Consider the following 16,906-nt stretch of genomic DNA (forward strand, 5'->3'; position numbering starts at 1 on the left):
CCTTTCACAGCCGTCGTGTCTCCTAGTCGACATTGCAACCCCCGTATATTACGACGTATCCCCTACATGAACAAAGGCTATATACTACATCGGCACGGTCACCGCACACTGCGTCCCTGGAAATTCGTCTACAGGGACTTTCGGAGCATCTCACGATCAAAGTGCTTGTCTATGGTACATCTCAACAACCATGGCGGAAAGTGAATGTCCTCTGCGGGCCGCTTTGTGCGGCCTGTTCACTATGGCACGATTCACCAACTCCGAGCCAGCCTTTTCTTTTGCACAAAAGGCGTCAACTCTGCCTACCTATTCCTCTCATGAAAATACTCCAGCATCCTCAGTCAAGAACACTGAACGTCTGCAAGCCCTGCTACACAACCATTCGCAGCATTTACCAAAATCTCCTTGTCAACATGCCGAAATACCTCACTCCTGTGTCACGGGCGAAGATCCGAGAGTTGCACATGGAAGTCGCAAACCTTCAAGATGACTTAGCTGCGCAGACACTACAACATGAACACGAGCTCGATGTTCTCCAAAAGCAGCTCGCAAGCAAGGACATAGAGATCCAGCAATTGAAACATCTACATGCCGAAGAACTCAAGAGACCCTTGAAGTCATACCTGCAGCCCACGAAGTCCACACTGCTGAAACAGACACACGAGAGGAAATCATCAATTCTTGTAACATCGATTTCGATTCGCGATACACAAGGCAAGCTCATAGTGGACTCGAGTCTGAATGAAGCGAGTTACATGCGTCCAACGAAGTCAACGTTGAGCAGGGCAGGCAGACTGGCCTCTCCAGAGCGACATGCTGATGTCGAATCGACAATGATCGATACGACTCCCGATCAACTTTGGTTTTCTCCAGAGGAACTGAAGGGAAGGACACATAACTTGACAGAGGATGATCATGCATGGGCCGACGAGACTTCGATATCCCTTGTGTACTACAATCCCTCCGAAGGCGACCGCGGAAACTATCGAGAATCTTGTCACTGCGAAATCTGCAAAGACTTTCGATCTGGTCGGCACGTGCAAGTTGTGGCAGACATACAAGACCGAACGCGATGTCACGACAATTTCTCCAAAAGGCCGAGCTCGCGCATCTCAATTCCCTTCGAGCACCAACTCCGGCTCTTGAGAGCAGCATACTCAATTGCGCACAAGGCCTTCTGGCACGGACTCGAGAGGTACTGGCCAGGTCAAGAAATGTACAATTACCCTCTCGGCCGTGATAGCGTTCGATTTGGATTCTCGGAGTTGAAGCAAGCATTTGGGAGTATGTATGACTTCAGTTGGAGCCTTCGGTCCTTCTTGTATCCGGAATTCAAGGGTCGGTGGAATGACTTGTGCACTCGAGTGCCTGGTTTCGTTGAGGCAACGATAACCAACATGCGGGCGATTCGTAATGTTCTTGCTCATCCTGAAAATCGGCTTTCAGACGGTGTCGATAGCCTCTTGAAGGATGCGCACGATCTGGCGTGCATGATGAGGGACGAGCCAAGAGCACTTGAGGTCCGAGCATTGCGAGACGAACTGCAAGACCTGGCCACTGAGTCGTTCAACGAGATTGAGAGATTGGAGCCATGGATACATCTCCCAAACGCCATCGTGTGGCCAACTCACCATGAGGCGACCTTCCAGCAAATGCTTCGATTACTTCAACTTGGCGATCATAACCCACATTACGGAGCTGATTATGCACATGAGAAGCATTACGACCCAGCTGTTGTGCGGGCAGCAAGGCGTTGGGCCGAGCAATCTACCATTCCAGGCCTGTCGAACTGGCAACGGAGCAACCACTGGTTGAGTTACAAAGATCAGGAGCATATGAGTAACTGGGTGCGAGCTCAGAGGAGAATGGAGGAGAGGAAATCGCGCGAAGGGCGATGGAGATCAAGAGTGCGGCTGGAGATTGATGTCCAGACGCTGTGTGAGAGGCCACTCCTGATGTGATGGACACAGGCTGGTGGGCAAGTCGATACAGTAGCTTTCGGTGTACGCTCTGGGTGTGACCGGAACGAGAAATTCATGTATGCGCTTGATAGATGTTAGCTAAGTGGTCAGTGCAGCTGCCGGACTGCCAGCTTGGTGACTCGTGCTAATCAACGCGTTCGTTGTGATAAAGGCCCAAATTTTGCCATCAACGTGCCTGCAATATGTTCATAAGGGTCTTGTCGTGTCCAACAATATGTCAATTCTGCATGGAAAAATTTGTGGTTGCCATTATTCACATCGTGCTCGGAGGGCCGACCGACTATCGATCGCGCGTCTGTAGGCCTATCTATTCTCCACTTCTCTTTCCCTAGTATCGTGATTAGTCACACGTGTTGTCGAACCCCGCGACGGAAGCCAAGCTATTCTCATATCAGTCGGAAGGACCTTCTTATTGCATGGTCTTTCAACTGCATGTGGAGCAGGAACTTTCGAGGATTGGACGACCACTGTGGCACGAATGCACTCTCCGCAGATCTGCACGACACGCCAAGATCCGCGGACGTACTATAGCTGCAATGTAAAGAGCCTATCACAATGCATGACCAAAGTGCCCCCACTCGAACGAACATACCTTATCATAACTGTAATCTAGGCGAATGACAACGGCCAAGATCTTGTGCGCGTGTGCCATGTGTGGTATGCCGCTTTTCGAGCAAATGCGTTTTGGGAGCTTCGGGATCGAGTTGACAGTACTTCCAAAAACGCAACTCAGACCCGCCACACCATGGACAAGTTACAAGGAGACATCACTCCTTCGTCGGACAGACGTGACATCGCGGAAGACGATGTGCTTGCGGAGCTGGGCTACACTCCGCAGTTCAAGCGCAACTTCTCACTCGCAGGCATCGTCGCATTTTCTTTTGCCGTGGTCACATCATGGACGGCCCTCGCTGGGGTTCTTACCGTCGGCGTGCAGTCCGGAGGAGCTCCAGTGATGATCTGGTCGTGGATTGGAATTTGTATCGCGACCCTTTTCGTTGCCTACAGCCTTGCAGAGATGTGCAGCGCTTATCCTGTTGTTGGAGGACAGTATAGCTATGTCGCGGTATTTGCTCCGAGGAAGTTGAGGAGAGGCATGAGTTATCTGTGTGGATGGTAAGCGCATCGAGGCCTCTGATATGCGTGCGCTCATGCTTTCAGGTTTCTCCAAATTGGTGTCTTGGCAATGGGAGCCACGAGCCATACTGTCACGGGCAACTTCCTACTTGGACTGGGAAACCTGAGCAATCCTGACTTTGTCATCAAGGACTGGCACCACGTCCTGGTCGGATGGGCTATAGCGCTTGCTGCGTTGGTCGTGAACATGTTTGCCTCAAAGGTGTTCGACAAAGGATCCCAGTTCTTCCTGGTGCTGAACATGTCCTTTTTCGTGGTCGTGGTCGTTGCGATGACAGCCATGAATGACGATCGGCGATCGGCCAGCTTCGTCTTCACAGACTTTGTGAATCTTACAGGATGGCCATCTGCGTATAGTGCACTGCTCGGTGTTCTCCAGGCTGCGTACGGTATGTGTTGCTACGACAGCGCAACTCGGATGACCGAGGAGATCAAAGATGCAAGGAGACAAGCACCACGAGCGATTGTCATGCCAGTGTACATCGGCTTCGTCACAGGCTTCATCTTCCTGATCGCCGCCGCTTTCGCGATGAGTGAGGACATTGCTGCAATTGCCAGTACACCGACAGGCGTTCCCATGATCGAGATCTGGCGGCATGCCACAAACCGAGCTGGAGCAATAGGAATGTCGGCAGTCATTGTTGTCATCGGTCTTGCTCCATCAATCGGGTTGACAGCACAAGGTGGAAGATCAATCTACGCGTTTGCTCGCGATTCCGGACTGCCGTTCTCCAAGTTCTTGAGCAGAATCGAGCCCAGGACACGAATGCCGGTCAACGCACTTTGCTGTGCGGCGCTATTTCAAATGATCTTGATCGCCATTCAGTTTGGTGGACCGACGGGCTTTTCAACAGTCATTCAGATCTCCACGGAAGGATTTTGTAAGTGGTCCAGACAACGCTGTGTGGCAATGACTGACACATGTGCAGATGTCTCGTACGCTCTACCGTTAATTGCGCGCCTGCTCTCACTGTTCACATCTGAGCCGGTGTGGGAGATTGGTGGTCTCTACAGCTTGGGACGTTGGAGCATTCCATTCAATGTCCTGGGCGTGCTGTTCTTGATGTTCGCGACAATTACATTCAACCTGCCCACGGTGAAGCCCGTGACCAGTCAGAACATGAACTATACCTCGGCGGCGGTGGGAGCAGTTATGCTGATCGCCCTCGTAACGTGGCTCACAACTGGGAGGAAGCACTTTCACGGACCTGCCAGCGGTGGTGTTCGTCTGGACCGCGTGACAGACGGAGTCGTCGTGCAAGAAATGGAGGAAACAATCAGTAGCAAAGACGTGGAGACGGAGAAGTCGGTGTAGTTCACGTCGTGCCGGGTGATGTTGTGTTGTTGCTGTGTGTCGGAGAAGCTGCACGCCAAGCCTCAGGAACGACCGAGCTCCAGCATGACGACGAGCTGGCCAGAGCATGTCCACGAGGTGAGCTCCTCCTCATCCTCTACATAGTCCTCGTCTCCGTATCTTCGTAACGAATTGGCACTGTCTGACTTCCGCCTCATCTGCGTCGCCACTCCCACACTGTAATCCCACCCAATACCAACCACGACGCGCCGCAAACCTTCCCGCGACATGCCTCGCCAGGCCGACGAGGACCTGCTGGCCGAGCTTGACTCGCTGGGAGACCAACTAGCTGCCACCTCTAAGCCGACCGCAACCAAGAAGGGCGCCGCTGCCAAAGCCAACACCGACGACGAAGATGCGTTGGCCGGCCTGGAGGACCTTGTCAAGGCCAAGCCAGCCACATCCCGACCCGCCACTCCTCGATTGAGCTCCAGCACTACCAGCGCGACGAATAAGAGTCCTAAGCGTACGGCAGAATACACTCCTGCTACGACATCGCAGGGAAGCAGCGAGCGAAACAGCAGTGAAGACCGCGCACGAGTGAGCCAGACACAGGCGAGAGCTTCGGGCGAGGGCAGCCGCAGCTTCCATACTGCGCAAACACCGCAAGCCGAAGAAGCCAAGGCGCAGCAGGGAGGAGGATGGTGGGGAAGTTGGGGCAGTATCGCCAGTGCTGCCGTGAAGCAGGCTGAGACGTTGGCAAAGAACATTCAGACGAACGAAGAAGCACAGAAATGGGTGACACAGATTCGGCAGAACGCCAACTTGGAGAACTTGCAACATCTCGGTATACGAAGTAGGTACGTTGATGTTCAATATGTGCTGACAATTGACAGGCACCGATCTGCGATCAAAGGGTCTCTCGTCCTTTACGTCAATCATCTCACATATCGCCCCGCCCATATCTGCCCATGAACGCTTGCAAATCCACACCACTCACGACATCCTCAATTATCCTTCCCTGGATCCACTGATATACAATACTTTCTCCCGTGTTATGAGCCAGGTCGAGGGCGGTGATCTGCTCGTCATTCAACGTGGGACTGAATCGAGAGGCCGAAGCTCTTCTGATCTGCAGGGCTACCGAGGCAGCGTGCTTGGCACAGGCACAGCTGCGTGGTCAGACGGTCCTTGGTGGCGGGAAGAAGGGCGAAAACGCAGTTTGGGAACCGTCCCTGGTTTGAAAGAGGGTACTCGACTGGCTCGTGTGCAAGCTGAGAGCTACGCCAAGGAGTTCTTTGACACCAAGGGAGGTGTTGAAGAAGCTGCGAAGCGAGCGACCGAGACCTTGTCTGAGTCCAATCCCGTGAGATCGAGCGACATTTTCCTCGCAATCCAAGCCGTCAGCTACGCCGTGGAGAAGGACTTGTTCGCGGAGGACTCGCAGTCTGCTGCGAAGGCACAAGAAGCAGGTGTGGCCACTCCAAGTGAAAGCAACGACGTTGTTGTCTTTGCGATCTACCTCCACGATCCTCTGCACAGCATTTCTTTCCGCGGACTGTCGCAGCCATTCCCTCAAAAGTGGGCTGAATGGCTTGATGCAGAACCCACAGTGGAAGGCGCTCTGCCAGACAGCATCCTTGAGATCATTCAGTCGGGAGGCGTTGATCCTCGTGAGTGGGTTGCGGAGTGGATGGAAGAGCTTCTGTCGACGGCCGTCGGCGTTGTGGCTCAGCAATATGTGGCCAAGCGAATGGGAGTTGGCGAGGGCGGAATCGGGCGAGGCAAGCAGCGAGCTGAGGAGGACGAGTCGGCGATTAGTGGAGAAGCTGCAAGGGCGATCTGAGAAGTGCTTGCGTGTTTGTTTTAGGAACAGTGCGGAGTTCGGAATATCTTTTGGCGTTTGTTCAGCGATAGGATGGGTGGGGACTTGCAGAGCTGAGGCCACCTTTTGGCCAAATCGCCAGGAATAGGCCAACAAAGAAGAGGCGTTTGAATGCTTCTGTTCCTCATGATGCCCGCATCCTTGAAGGTTGGGCGGAAAGTGCGACAAGTATGGTAACAACACAATTCTTCCAGCAAGCTGTAGCGATGTGAAGCGTCGAATCACGGTCCCTGGCTGCACAGCTGCTCTAGTAGTTCAGAGAATGACACAGTTGGGGCTTTCTGTTTTGGCACCTTTGGCAGTAGTCGTCCGTGCGGCTCTCTTGCTGATGTCTTCAATTGCGGCCTCACAGAGCTCTCCAGTCAGTGCAGAGCATTCGGCGTACATGTCACAGCGCATCTCTTGTGCGATGCGTAATGCTTCTTGGGGGTAGACGAATGTGCGTCCGTTTAGTAGGGCAGCATCGCCATCGACTTCGTCATCTTCATCGCTCGTAGCAGCTTTGCGGACCGTGCCTCCGTAATCATCCTGGCTGCGTACATCTCGTTTCAATCCAAGAACGGCCACGGGCAAGGACTCGTCGTAATTGAAATGCGTTTCCACTTGGTGCTTCCAGGTGGTGTGCAGGGATGTCAGTGTTTTGGGGTCAGCGATAGAGTAGCAAAGGATGATCATGGCTGGTCGAAGCAGGGTGTAGTTCTCTGGTGATGCGGTGTCATAGAACTCGAATCGATAAGGCCTGTTGTACATGCGGATGTGGAAGGCGAAGGGCTGGTCGAGGTCACGCAGCTGCGGAAGCGGTCCTCGATAGGCATGGCCCTTTGTGAGACGTCTTGCTCGGTCAGTCGAGGAGAGTGCAATGCGACGCACAGGCAGGATATACCTACGAGATGAAGGTGGATTTGCCGACCCCGGAATCTCCCAGCAGCAGGACGGGCACGACCGGGGCTTCGCTCATGGGGGTCATGGCATCGCGGATGGTTGCCTCTGTTGATCCTCGGGCGGCCTCTGCTCTGATGGCTGCCATGTTCAGTCGAGGAAGTATATGTGGCGAGATACAGGCACCGTGCTACGACGCAGCGTGATGTGCTGGCGAGGACGCCACGTGCGGAGCGAGGTGCGCATGTGAAGATCGGCGCGTCCACCATCAATGCCGATCAGCGCAGGGACTGCCGAAAAGTTTCGTCACTCCAAGCGGGCCGGCGACAGAGCTTTTGCGATTATTCACCATGCCCACCGCGACGACGACGACAGCGCCCGACTGCCCTCCCGCCGGTCCGCCGCGACGCTCCCGCGAGCAAGCTGAGCTTGACCAGCGCACCCTCACCACGTGAAAGCGGGCAATCAATCGCCCAGATCGCAAGCTGCTGGTCCAGCACGCGACCGAGTCCAACAGCAATAGCAACCACTTCTCCACCCCTCGACTGCCGACCTCGACCTCGCCGACTGGAGTATTGAGTGCCCTGAGGAGCACCAGAACTCACCATGGTCCGCAATATCCTCCTGTTCTCGGGCTCCTCCCACCCGCAGCTCGTCGACGGCATCTGCACCCACCTCGGCATCCCGCCGGCCAACATCGAGCTGTCCAAATTCAGCGTTGGCGAGACTCGCGTGGAAGTTGGTGAGAGTGTGCGAGGAAAAGATGTCTTTATCGTCCAGACGGCGTGCTCGCGCGCCCCGAGCCCGGATCACAAGGGAGCTACGAGTCTGAATGATGGTCTCATGGAGCTGCTCATCACCATATCTGCTTGCAAGACCGCATCGGCCAAGCGCGTGACAGCTGTGCTTCCGCTCTTCCCATACAGCCGACAGAGCGACCTACCATACAACAAAGTCGGTGCTCCGCTCGCGAGGATGCCCACCAAGACCGACAGCGGAAAGTACACCTTCGAGTCCCGACCCACGACACCAGGACCCGGCCAACGTCCACGTGACGAGCGGTTGGAGAGACAGCTCAACGGCCTGAAGTTGAATGGAGAGCTGCATCTACCACGGAGGAAGGACACGCTGGAGAGCAATCAGAGCGAGACGTCCAACCACTCTGCTCCCACGAGCGCTGGAGGCCATTTTGGCACGAATGGCATCACCTCTTCGCCTGTCACTTCTGCGCCCTCCTTCAACAGGGAGGGCAGCAGCGGAGCACAGCCGCCAGACTTCAAGCCTCAGAGAGGATACAAGCAATGGGTCGCCCAGGCAGGCACTCTTATTGCAGATCTCTTGACATGTGCTGGTGCCGACCATGTCATCACTATGGATCTCCACGACCCTCAGTATCAAGGATTCTTCGATATTCCTGTCGACAATCTCTACGGCCGACACTTGCTTCGTCGCTACATTACCCACCAAATTCTGCCACAGCATGGGGGTGTGGATGACTGTGTCATCGTCTCGCCAGATGCGGGTGGTGCGAAGCGAGCGACATCGATCGCTGACAGCCTCGGAATGGACTTTGCCCTCATTCACAAGGAGCGCCGCAGCCCACATGTGCCCAGCTCGACCGAGCCGCATCAACACTCGGCACTTTTGCTTGTCGGCAAAGTCAAGGACCGGGTGTGCATTTTGGTCGATGATTTGGCAGACACCTCAAATACCATCACCCGTGCCGCGAAGCTGCTGAAAAAGCAGGGTGCGAGCAAGGTCTTCGCCCTGGTCACGCACGGTGTGCTCAGTGGCGATGGTGTTGATAGAATCTTTCACTCTGGTCTTGACAAGGTCATTGTGACGAACACAGTGCCTCAGGAGGAGCATGTGCGGAGGATCGAAGAACTTGCTGTGCAGTACGGACGACCACAGGATGCCAGGAAACTGGAGGTCCTGGAAGTGGCGGGTGTTTTTGCTGAGGTAAGTTGCTTTCATTGTGGTTTTGCAGCCGCTACAACTGACATGACTCGCAGGCAATTCGGCGAGTACACCACGGAGAGAGCATCAGCGTGCTATTCCAGTACGACTAGCAGCCGCAGCCGGACAGCGCGCATGGTGCTTGTCTCGATCACCTGCAATCGACGTCCTCCAAGAAAGGATGGGACTCGCTGCTGACGAGTCCGGATCTGCCCGGAATGTGTGGAATGGGCTTGGACTGATCGGGCTGCGTTGGAGGTTTATTCTATTGCGATAGAAGGTGTTTGGGCGTGCAGCAGCACTTCAGCAATAGAAGTGAAACTGTATTGAGGCACTGTAATGCATATTGGCATTTTGCAGTCTGCCCGCGAAGTCGTGGTTGTGCCCATCCTGATCTCGTTCGGAAATGCCAGTGATGTGTGTCTGATAACAGAAGCTCATGTCCAGCATGGTGTGACAATGCTGAGCAAAGACTAGGCGAAAGTCCATCCGTTAATTCCGCGCTGCGCTCGGTTTTGCTCTTCTCGTCATTCTTTGATGGCTGGACTCATGTCCAGTAGGGTCAGAACGCCGAAGACATGCTGGGTGGCAGTCCCTTCAACTATTTTCGCTGCACTCTGTTTGCTGTTCCACAACATTGCCATCTGATCATCGTTGTCTGAACATATCTTAGTCATTCGAACTGAGACAATCAGATACTCTGCTTCACACAGACTGCAACTCTCGGTGCCATACCATACCTCATTATTACTTCTCTTGGATATTTCCCGCGCGACTATAGACCTGACCACGAAGGACAACGATAAGCGGTGACTCAACATGTGTAGCAGTTTTTCTCTTTTCAGGGTCATATGGGCCACAATTCTTGGCTGTGTCGCAAATGATGCAAATCACTGCTGGCAGAGCTGGAGATGTACTTCATACGACGCGGCATAAGGTCGCCATTGAGTGAAAAGATCATTCACCTCCGCTGCTTCTGTGAGTTTCTGCCCCTGAGATGCGACGGAAGGGTACGCATGCGTGATATTTTGCGTGTCCTAGAATGAGGAAACGTGGTGCGTTTGAACCACAACGCTATGTGACGTCCACTTCACGTGAACAAAGGTCTGAATCTTCTCGATCATGCTTTGTGTTTTGCTTCATCGTGAACATGCTTATTGCTGAGGATGCTCGAGCCTGACGTGTAGTTAGAAGCCTGTGCAATGGAAAGCTCTTGAGCTCAGCGAGCGGTCTGGGATCACGATTGATAGATTCCAGCAGTGTTTGGTGGCTGTTCTCATTGGTATCCAGATCACATTAGGCAGCACTGGTCCATCGTTTGACCTATTTCTGATTTTGTGTAGAAGACACTGTGTGGCTGTGCCACGTGGCACGGCTACCAGTCAGGGAGACAAATGCCTGTGTCCGCTCTTTCGATATACAGAACCCTCTCGCGACTGCCACGCTCTTCTGTTGTTGCGCCCTCTTCTTCTTCTGGGCTTGCCGTACTATGTCGGTGCGTTGATCGCAACACACTGAATGAATCAGTGTCCCGTCTTCCTGTGTATCTGTATCCGTAGCTACGTAGCCTTGAGCAGGCGTAGGCCCCGTACTATGGTGTCGAAGGATACAAGCCGCTCGGCACCTGTCTGATAGCGATGATGTATTGGCCCCGTGGCCGCTGTATGAATACCTGCGCAACTGTTGCTCGTCATTTAAAATTGCTTTTCTCCACTGTCCATGCGGTCACCGCAAATCTGGTGTGATTGCGCTTGCGGAACTTTCCTGTACAATTGTGTGCATGACGACAATGCTTCCGGCGAACCAGCGAGAGGCGTGGAGGGGGGTCGTACGCTTGTGTGGTTCTGCTCGCTGCTTCAACAAATCAGTGCTAAGACCCTGCTACTCAGTCAGCTCGGTCGTGAGCATGGTTGATGCACAGTTGACAGAGCTCGCGGTCACAGCCAGTCTGCATCTAAGGGGCACATTTGGTCATCCTCGCATTCGCGGACGACGTCTGATGTGGCCAAAGCGCAAGCGCTCGGACAAGCATGTCAGTGGTGAGAGACTACTGCTCGTGCAGTGCTTTGCTTCTCGTTAACCCCAGCTGACCTGTGCCCTCGCCCATGTGCTGCTTTTGTGCCTCGTCGTTGTAAATGCTTTTGGTGCCTTGCAGAGGGCCATGCCATGACCAACAGGAATAACCTGGTGATCTTCAGCAGCCCTTTCATGCGGCATGGAGTCCTTTGACGAAGAGTGTGCCATGCGTGAGATCTTGCATCTGTCAAGTCTTTGGAGGCCGTCCGAGCGCTGTCGTCTTGCAATTTGTCTCCACCATCTTGCCTCGCGCATCCTTGGTGTTGTGTGCCTCCCAATAGAAGTGGCCAATGCCAGACAGCCTGGAGTCTCGGTCGTTTTGGCTCGGGAGGGCGCTCGTGGTCGTAATTCGCTTTACGCGCAGGTTTCTAGCGATCGTTTCGGTGGGGATGTCCGTATGGACGGCGGAGTGTCTGATGGTGGACGAGCGTGAACTATTGTCGTCGTTGTCGGGTTCCTCGTGAGCTCAGCGTGCCGTGCGATTCCGGTCGCGGTGTTGGCGGCTGGGTCGAGTTGCATGGCTCGTTTCGCTGGAAGTGCAAAAGGGCTGCGGTGATACCTGTCTGCATCGTGGTGGTCTATTCTCGTCGTGGTTGGAGTCAGCACAGATGGAGCAGGATCGAACTCGAACGTCCTCTTCTCTCCGCAAGTATCCAAGTAGATAGCCAAGTTCTGCCAGACCGCTGCGCGCCAGTCCTGTTTCTCGTCGCTCGGCCAGGCTGCGGTGTGCATGTAGCGATTGATCTGACGATCCCTTGCCGCGGTCGCTCCCCCCTATGCGGAGTTGCTACATCAAGGAACGGTGCCTTACCTACTCTTCGCGTTCAATGTGCCTTTGTCATCGTAGGGGTGTGCCAGAATGGAGGCTTGGCGCAAGTCGGTGGTCACAAATTCCATTGCAACGCCAGCGTCCAGCCCGACAGTTTCGCCACACCACCAAAACACATTGTAAAAATACATTGAGCATACGAGGAAGGTGGCGAGACTTTTCTGATGCCCCTCAAATTGTGTTTGTACGTTCAGAGGTCTGTGTTGTGTTGCAATGGCGGTCGAGGCAAAAAGATGTCGCGTTCGAACCCCTGGATTTGAAACACCACCCAGAATTGAACCGTGAACCAGCAAAAAAATGAGTTTATGCGACTTGCGCTTTGATGTGTTCTACACAGTGATGTTAGCGAGCTCCCCCGAGGCTATATAGACTATCTAGACTATATAGGCGAGCAGCAGGCAAGCGGCTGGCAATGGCAGAGGCAAGGAGTGATTGGTCCTACACGGTATGTTAGCTGACAAAGAGGATCTTTTTGAGCCCAAATATATACCTCAAATCCAGCCCAGCGCTACGATCGTACATCTTCCGCAGCAGACCACCTAGACTTGTTTTGATGCCAGGATATTGCGATCTAGGTCCACCTCAGGCTCCGCTCGAAATATGGAGTGTTTTGATTAATTGGTTGTCGAGATACAGGGTGTTGGGGCTGGCGTCGTGATGGTCGTGATGAGCCGTCAAGCTCGGCGGAGGCAGCTTCAGCAGGGCAACACTGCGCCCGCCATGCAATGCTTCACTCCACCGTGGCATTCTCATTTCTACAACGTTCCTCGCAAGATGATCCACTGCTACTTGACGACGGAATTTGCGCTTAGGGGCAGTAATAACATGGCCAGCACGATGAGGGATAGACACTGAGGCAGGGCTACGCGCTCTAGAGCATTATGTAGCAGTGCTGCTGAGTCCACAGGCTTCTGAACGCCTCCAAGGACAGCGAGATGGCACCAAACACCAATTAATGCCACCCACAGAAACCATGAACTCCGTCAACAGTGTGGCGAGCACATAGAGGGAGCACTCAGTGACGACGAAATCCCAGCGGCGGTGGGCCTGTACAGCTCTTCTCAATCTGTGCCGGCTCAGTAGATTGCAGTGCAGCGCATTGCATCAAGTACACAGCGCAGACGCTCCAGTGCTGGCGCAGTAGCTTTTCAACACCGCCCTCGAATCTGCAATGACCACGCCAAACTCGTCCTCGAACCGATCATTCAGGGGACAACGGCGCGAAAGCAGTCCATCGCTCTATTCCGCTTGACATCAGATCTACTGATCCAGCTCCGCCGTTGCATCAACAAGGGTACGGCGCAGGCTTTCTGATGCTTTCGCGGTAGATTCCAGTTCCATCCTCGAATTCGCAACGACCACGCCGCGTGCGCCCTTGAAACGATCCCACTGCGTGACCGCATTTCGAAGACCCTCGAACGCACACGAACACACCACCACCTCACGATCGCGCGGTCTGATCAATCGGACGTTTCGGAAGAGTTTGGTACGGGGGACTGACTCAGACAGACAATTGAGGGGGCGGCGACAGCAAACGAGGCCGCTGAGCATACAAGAGGCGTGGATTCGCATCGAACACACCTTCATCACCGTACCATCGACATTGCGAGGCGCAGAGCGGTACAGTTTGGGCAATGGCTGCCCCTTGGAGAACGAAAGGGCCGATTTACGAGTACTCTTTCTACGAGTGCAAGACCGGTCTCGCAACACAATGGGTCCGTGGGGACACACGGATACTTCTGGACACGATGGACCTGTGGCTGAACTGCATGAGCATCTGCGTGCGGCGTTTGGTGCAGAGCGAATCTCTCAGATCACCTGGCATAAGGATCCAGCACCAGGATCGAGATTGAAGCCAAAGTCAAAGCCAGAGTTAGAGTTAGAGTCAGATCCAGAGGATTATTTCGAAGCATCGAGAGACTGTCGGAGACGAACGCATCCACTTGACGAGCTCTACCCAAATCCAGCTAATATTCCGCTGAAAATTGGCAACGCCATCGTCTACCTCCATGTCGACAAAGGAACGACAACTACTTCGAGCTCAGACCAGCAAGCACGCGAGCATTTACAACCGGGCAGCTCTGGAGGAGATCACGAAACGTCCACCGACAGCGCAGTGATTGAGGCGACTTCTCCAGCAGCTTCTTCTACCAACATCCCTCCGAACTCCGAAAAGCCGAACAACACCCAGCCAAAGGCAAGCCGGAAGAAAGACAAGGGCAAAGGGTCGTGCCATTGGGCAAGAGGAAGGAGAAGAGGAAGCACAGTTGGGATCGACAACCCACGCGACAAGCTCTGAGGTGGGACCACCAACGGAGCCGTCTAGCATTGGCAGCGACAGGACAAGAGAGGGAGCCGCGCGCCTGGAACGCAGTACAACTGCATCAGCAGCTTTAGCTCCTTCTCGTAAGGTTGCAAAGTCGGAAGAGCACAGACTCCAGTGGAATGAGGAGATGAAGCTTTGCCTGTGGGTCATGGAAGAGGCTTTCGGTACGCAGCTAGTAGACTGGGGACGGAAAGTGGATGTGTGGAATTACGTCTTCAAGAACCAGCAGGTCTTCCAAGATGGCCAGATTCTCTCAGGCAGCAGAAAGGCCTCTGAGAGGCAGCTGAGGGCCCAGCTTTCCGAGCACGTGAAGGCCAAGAAAGTGGATCAAGCTCACAAGCCCGCGATCAAGCAATGGGTAGACATCAAAGCCATGGACAAGCAAGGTGAGGGTTTCCAAGCCATGGAGCGGAAAGTTCAGGCTGCTATCGCTGCTCTGGACGAAGGAAGAGGTTGGACGCGCTAAATGGCAAGACGGAGCAGAGAAGGCGCCGCAGCATGGCCTAGAGCAGGCGCATAAGCAGTGAATAAATGGGAGAGGGATTCGCATGGGGCCAAAGGATACCGTTGCGAGTGGCATTCATCGTTGCGGGTAGCGCTCTTCCCGTAACGTATTGAGTCGAAAGCATCGCGATTGACTGTGCCCCATCTCCGATCTGGTGTGGTTGGTCGTGCTGACATGTCCAATTTCGCAGCCGATCGTGATGTTTGTAGTCCGTACGAGAAACTACTAGCGCAGGAAGTGAACATATTTCAATCATGCGCGACCCGATGAATAGCTGCCATTGAAGCTCCGTGATCCGCATACGCGAAGCGGTCGATGTATCAATGTCACTTGGGAAGCATTTCCAGCTCTCCCTCGTAGCTCTGTTGTTCGCGTGCATTTGCTTCGACCACGATTCGACAGGTCGATCTCCATGGTAGCTTGGAGAACTAACCAGCGCGGCCGAGCAGGCCTAATGAGACCACGAGCGCTCTGATGTACTACTGCAATAGCAGCTAGGCAGTCCACCTGTGCTAATTTAACCCGTGTATTGAGTCTCGAGGAGAGTCATGTTCGTATGCGCTGCGCGTAGCCCTGATGATGAAACGCTTTCGCTTCGCCCATGCCTTCGTTCGCAGCGAGGGACGGGCAAGGCAGCGCCAGCAGCATATCGCTGTAGCAGTAGCCATAGGAGAGGAGAAATGTTTGTCGCTCTTCCACCATTCTGTCGATTGAAAGACAGGCCGCTTGGGTTACACGGGTTTGTAAGTCTGTAGGCGCTGATTGCGCAGCGCACCGCAACAGCGGAATGTGCACCATGTTCGACGACTGAATCCAGCTCGTCCATACCATGGACGATGAGAGCATTCGAGCAATGCGGACAATGGGAGCGCGCCTCCACGACCTTCATCTCGATCGCCGCCGTCGCCGCAACCCCGTACGCCCAAGCCCACCGCCACGGCGATGGATGGCTTCCACTATCACGAAACCTCATCCAGTCACGACCACGGCTCCGCTGATCAACGAATGCCACCGCCATCGTACTCCGGTACAGCCACGACCACGGCCACGCCGAACGATCACTACCACGGCCGCAGAAATATGGTACAGCCGCGCTCACGGCAGCAATGGGGAGGACTGCAGCCATCACAGAAACCTCGTACAGCCTCGCCTACAGCCATACCGGTCGATGAATCTCACGGTCAAGGAGACACCGTGCGGCCACGATCATGGTTACGCCGTTCGACCATCTCCGCCGCAAAAGAGACCCTCTGACGGCCGCACTCACGACCGCGATGATGTACGACGTCCACCACCACCTAGGCCTCGCAGCGCTGCGTCCGTAGCCATAACGATCGCCGACTTCGACAGTCACCGAGACCTCGTACGGCCGCACACACAGGCAGTACGAGCGACGACGACCACCACCATCGAGACATCGTAGCGCTGCGCGCATAGCCATCACGATGAACGACTTCCACCACCACCGAGATGTGGTGGCGCTGCGTCCATAGCCAGGACAACTCACGATTTCCATCGGCACAGAGACCTCGTGCAGCCTCGTACACTGGCGTAACGATCAACGGCTTCCATCGCCACAGACCCTACAGGACCGCACTCATCGTGAGCGTCCGTGGACGGCTTTCACCACCGAAACCTCATCGAGCCATACGCATAGCCATAAAAATCGACGGCTTCCGCCGCCACAGACCTTGTAGGGCTGCACTCACAAAGCAACCATGGGCGGCTTTCAGCATCACCGAGACCTCTTACAGCGGCGCGCAAAGCCATAGCGATCGACGACTTCGACCGGTACAGTCCTCGTAGAGCCAGGCTCACGGCAGCAATCATGCACGACTTCCACCCTCGCCGATACCTCGTGCGGTTACGCCCACGGCTACGATGATCGCCGAAACACAGCGCCACCGAGACCTCGTACGTCCACGCCCGCAGCCATAACGAATACCGAATGGACCGCCCTGTCTTCGGACGGCGGCTCCACGTCCCACGAACAGGGCACGCCCATCGATCGCAATACCACAACGCCTGTCTCCG

At 54.6% G+C, this 16,906-nt stretch overlaps 6 protein-coding genes across 6 annotated transcripts; 5 read left to right on the plus strand and 1 right to left on the minus strand.

The window, feature by feature from the left end:
- Nucleotides 1-413: 413 nt before the first annotated feature.
- CKM354_000457600 (uncharacterized protein) lies at nucleotides 414-1,961 on the plus strand (the record flags this gene model as incomplete). The annotated part of the gene is made up of 1 exon (XM_044799816.1): nucleotides 414-1,961. One exon carries the CDS (start codon nucleotides 414-416, stop codon nucleotides 1,959-1,961), a length of 1,548 nt encoding a protein of 515 aa, XP_044655751.1.
- A 766-nt stretch (nucleotides 1,962-2,727) lies between these two features.
- Nucleotides 2,728-4,434, plus strand: CKM354_000457700 (uncharacterized protein; the record flags this gene model as incomplete). The annotated part of the gene is made up of 3 exons (XM_044799817.1): nucleotides 2,728-3,098; nucleotides 3,144-4,000; nucleotides 4,049-4,434. The coding sequence occupies 3 exons, from the start codon at nucleotides 2,728-2,730 to the stop codon at nucleotides 4,432-4,434; spliced, it is 1,614 nt and encodes a 537-aa protein (XP_044655752.1).
- Nucleotides 4,435-4,701: 267 nt separating this feature from the next.
- On the plus strand, nucleotides 4,702-6,259 carry CKM354_000457800 (uncharacterized protein; the record flags this gene model as incomplete). The annotated part of the gene is made up of 2 exons (XM_044799818.1): nucleotides 4,702-5,260; nucleotides 5,310-6,259. The coding sequence occupies 2 exons, from the start codon at nucleotides 4,702-4,704 to the stop codon at nucleotides 6,257-6,259; spliced, it is 1,509 nt and encodes a 502-aa protein (XP_044655753.1).
- A 294-nt stretch (nucleotides 6,260-6,553) lies between these two features.
- On the minus strand, nucleotides 6,554-7,325 carry CKM354_000457900 (uncharacterized protein; the record flags this gene model as incomplete). The annotated part of the gene is made up of 2 exons (XM_044799819.1): nucleotides 6,554-7,130; nucleotides 7,186-7,325. The coding sequence occupies 2 exons, from the start codon at nucleotides 7,323-7,325 to the stop codon at nucleotides 6,554-6,556; spliced, it is 717 nt and encodes a 238-aa protein (XP_044655754.1).
- A 458-nt stretch (nucleotides 7,326-7,783) lies between these two features.
- On the plus strand, nucleotides 7,784-9,249 carry CKM354_000458000 (uncharacterized protein; the record flags this gene model as incomplete). The annotated part of the gene is made up of 2 exons (XM_044799820.1): nucleotides 7,784-9,139; nucleotides 9,193-9,249. 2 exons carry the CDS (start codon nucleotides 7,784-7,786, stop codon nucleotides 9,247-9,249), a joined length of 1,413 nt encoding a protein of 470 aa, XP_044655755.1.
- Nucleotides 9,250-13,675: 4,426 nt separating this feature from the next.
- Nucleotides 13,676-14,833, plus strand: CKM354_000458100 (uncharacterized protein; the record flags this gene model as incomplete). Its single annotated transcript, XM_044799821.1, has 2 exons — nucleotides 13,676-13,756; nucleotides 14,183-14,833. The coding sequence occupies 2 exons, from the start codon at nucleotides 13,676-13,678 to the stop codon at nucleotides 14,831-14,833; spliced, it is 732 nt and encodes a 243-aa protein (XP_044655756.1).
- Between the last annotated feature and the right edge of the window lie 2,073 nt (nucleotides 14,834-16,906).

The sequence above is a fragment of the Cercospora kikuchii genome, assembly GCF_019650295.1.
Source record: "Cercospora kikuchii DNA, contig_00003, whole genome shotgun sequence".
NCBI lineage: Eukaryota > Fungi > Ascomycota > Dothideomycetes > Mycosphaerellales > Mycosphaerellaceae > Cercospora > Cercospora kikuchii.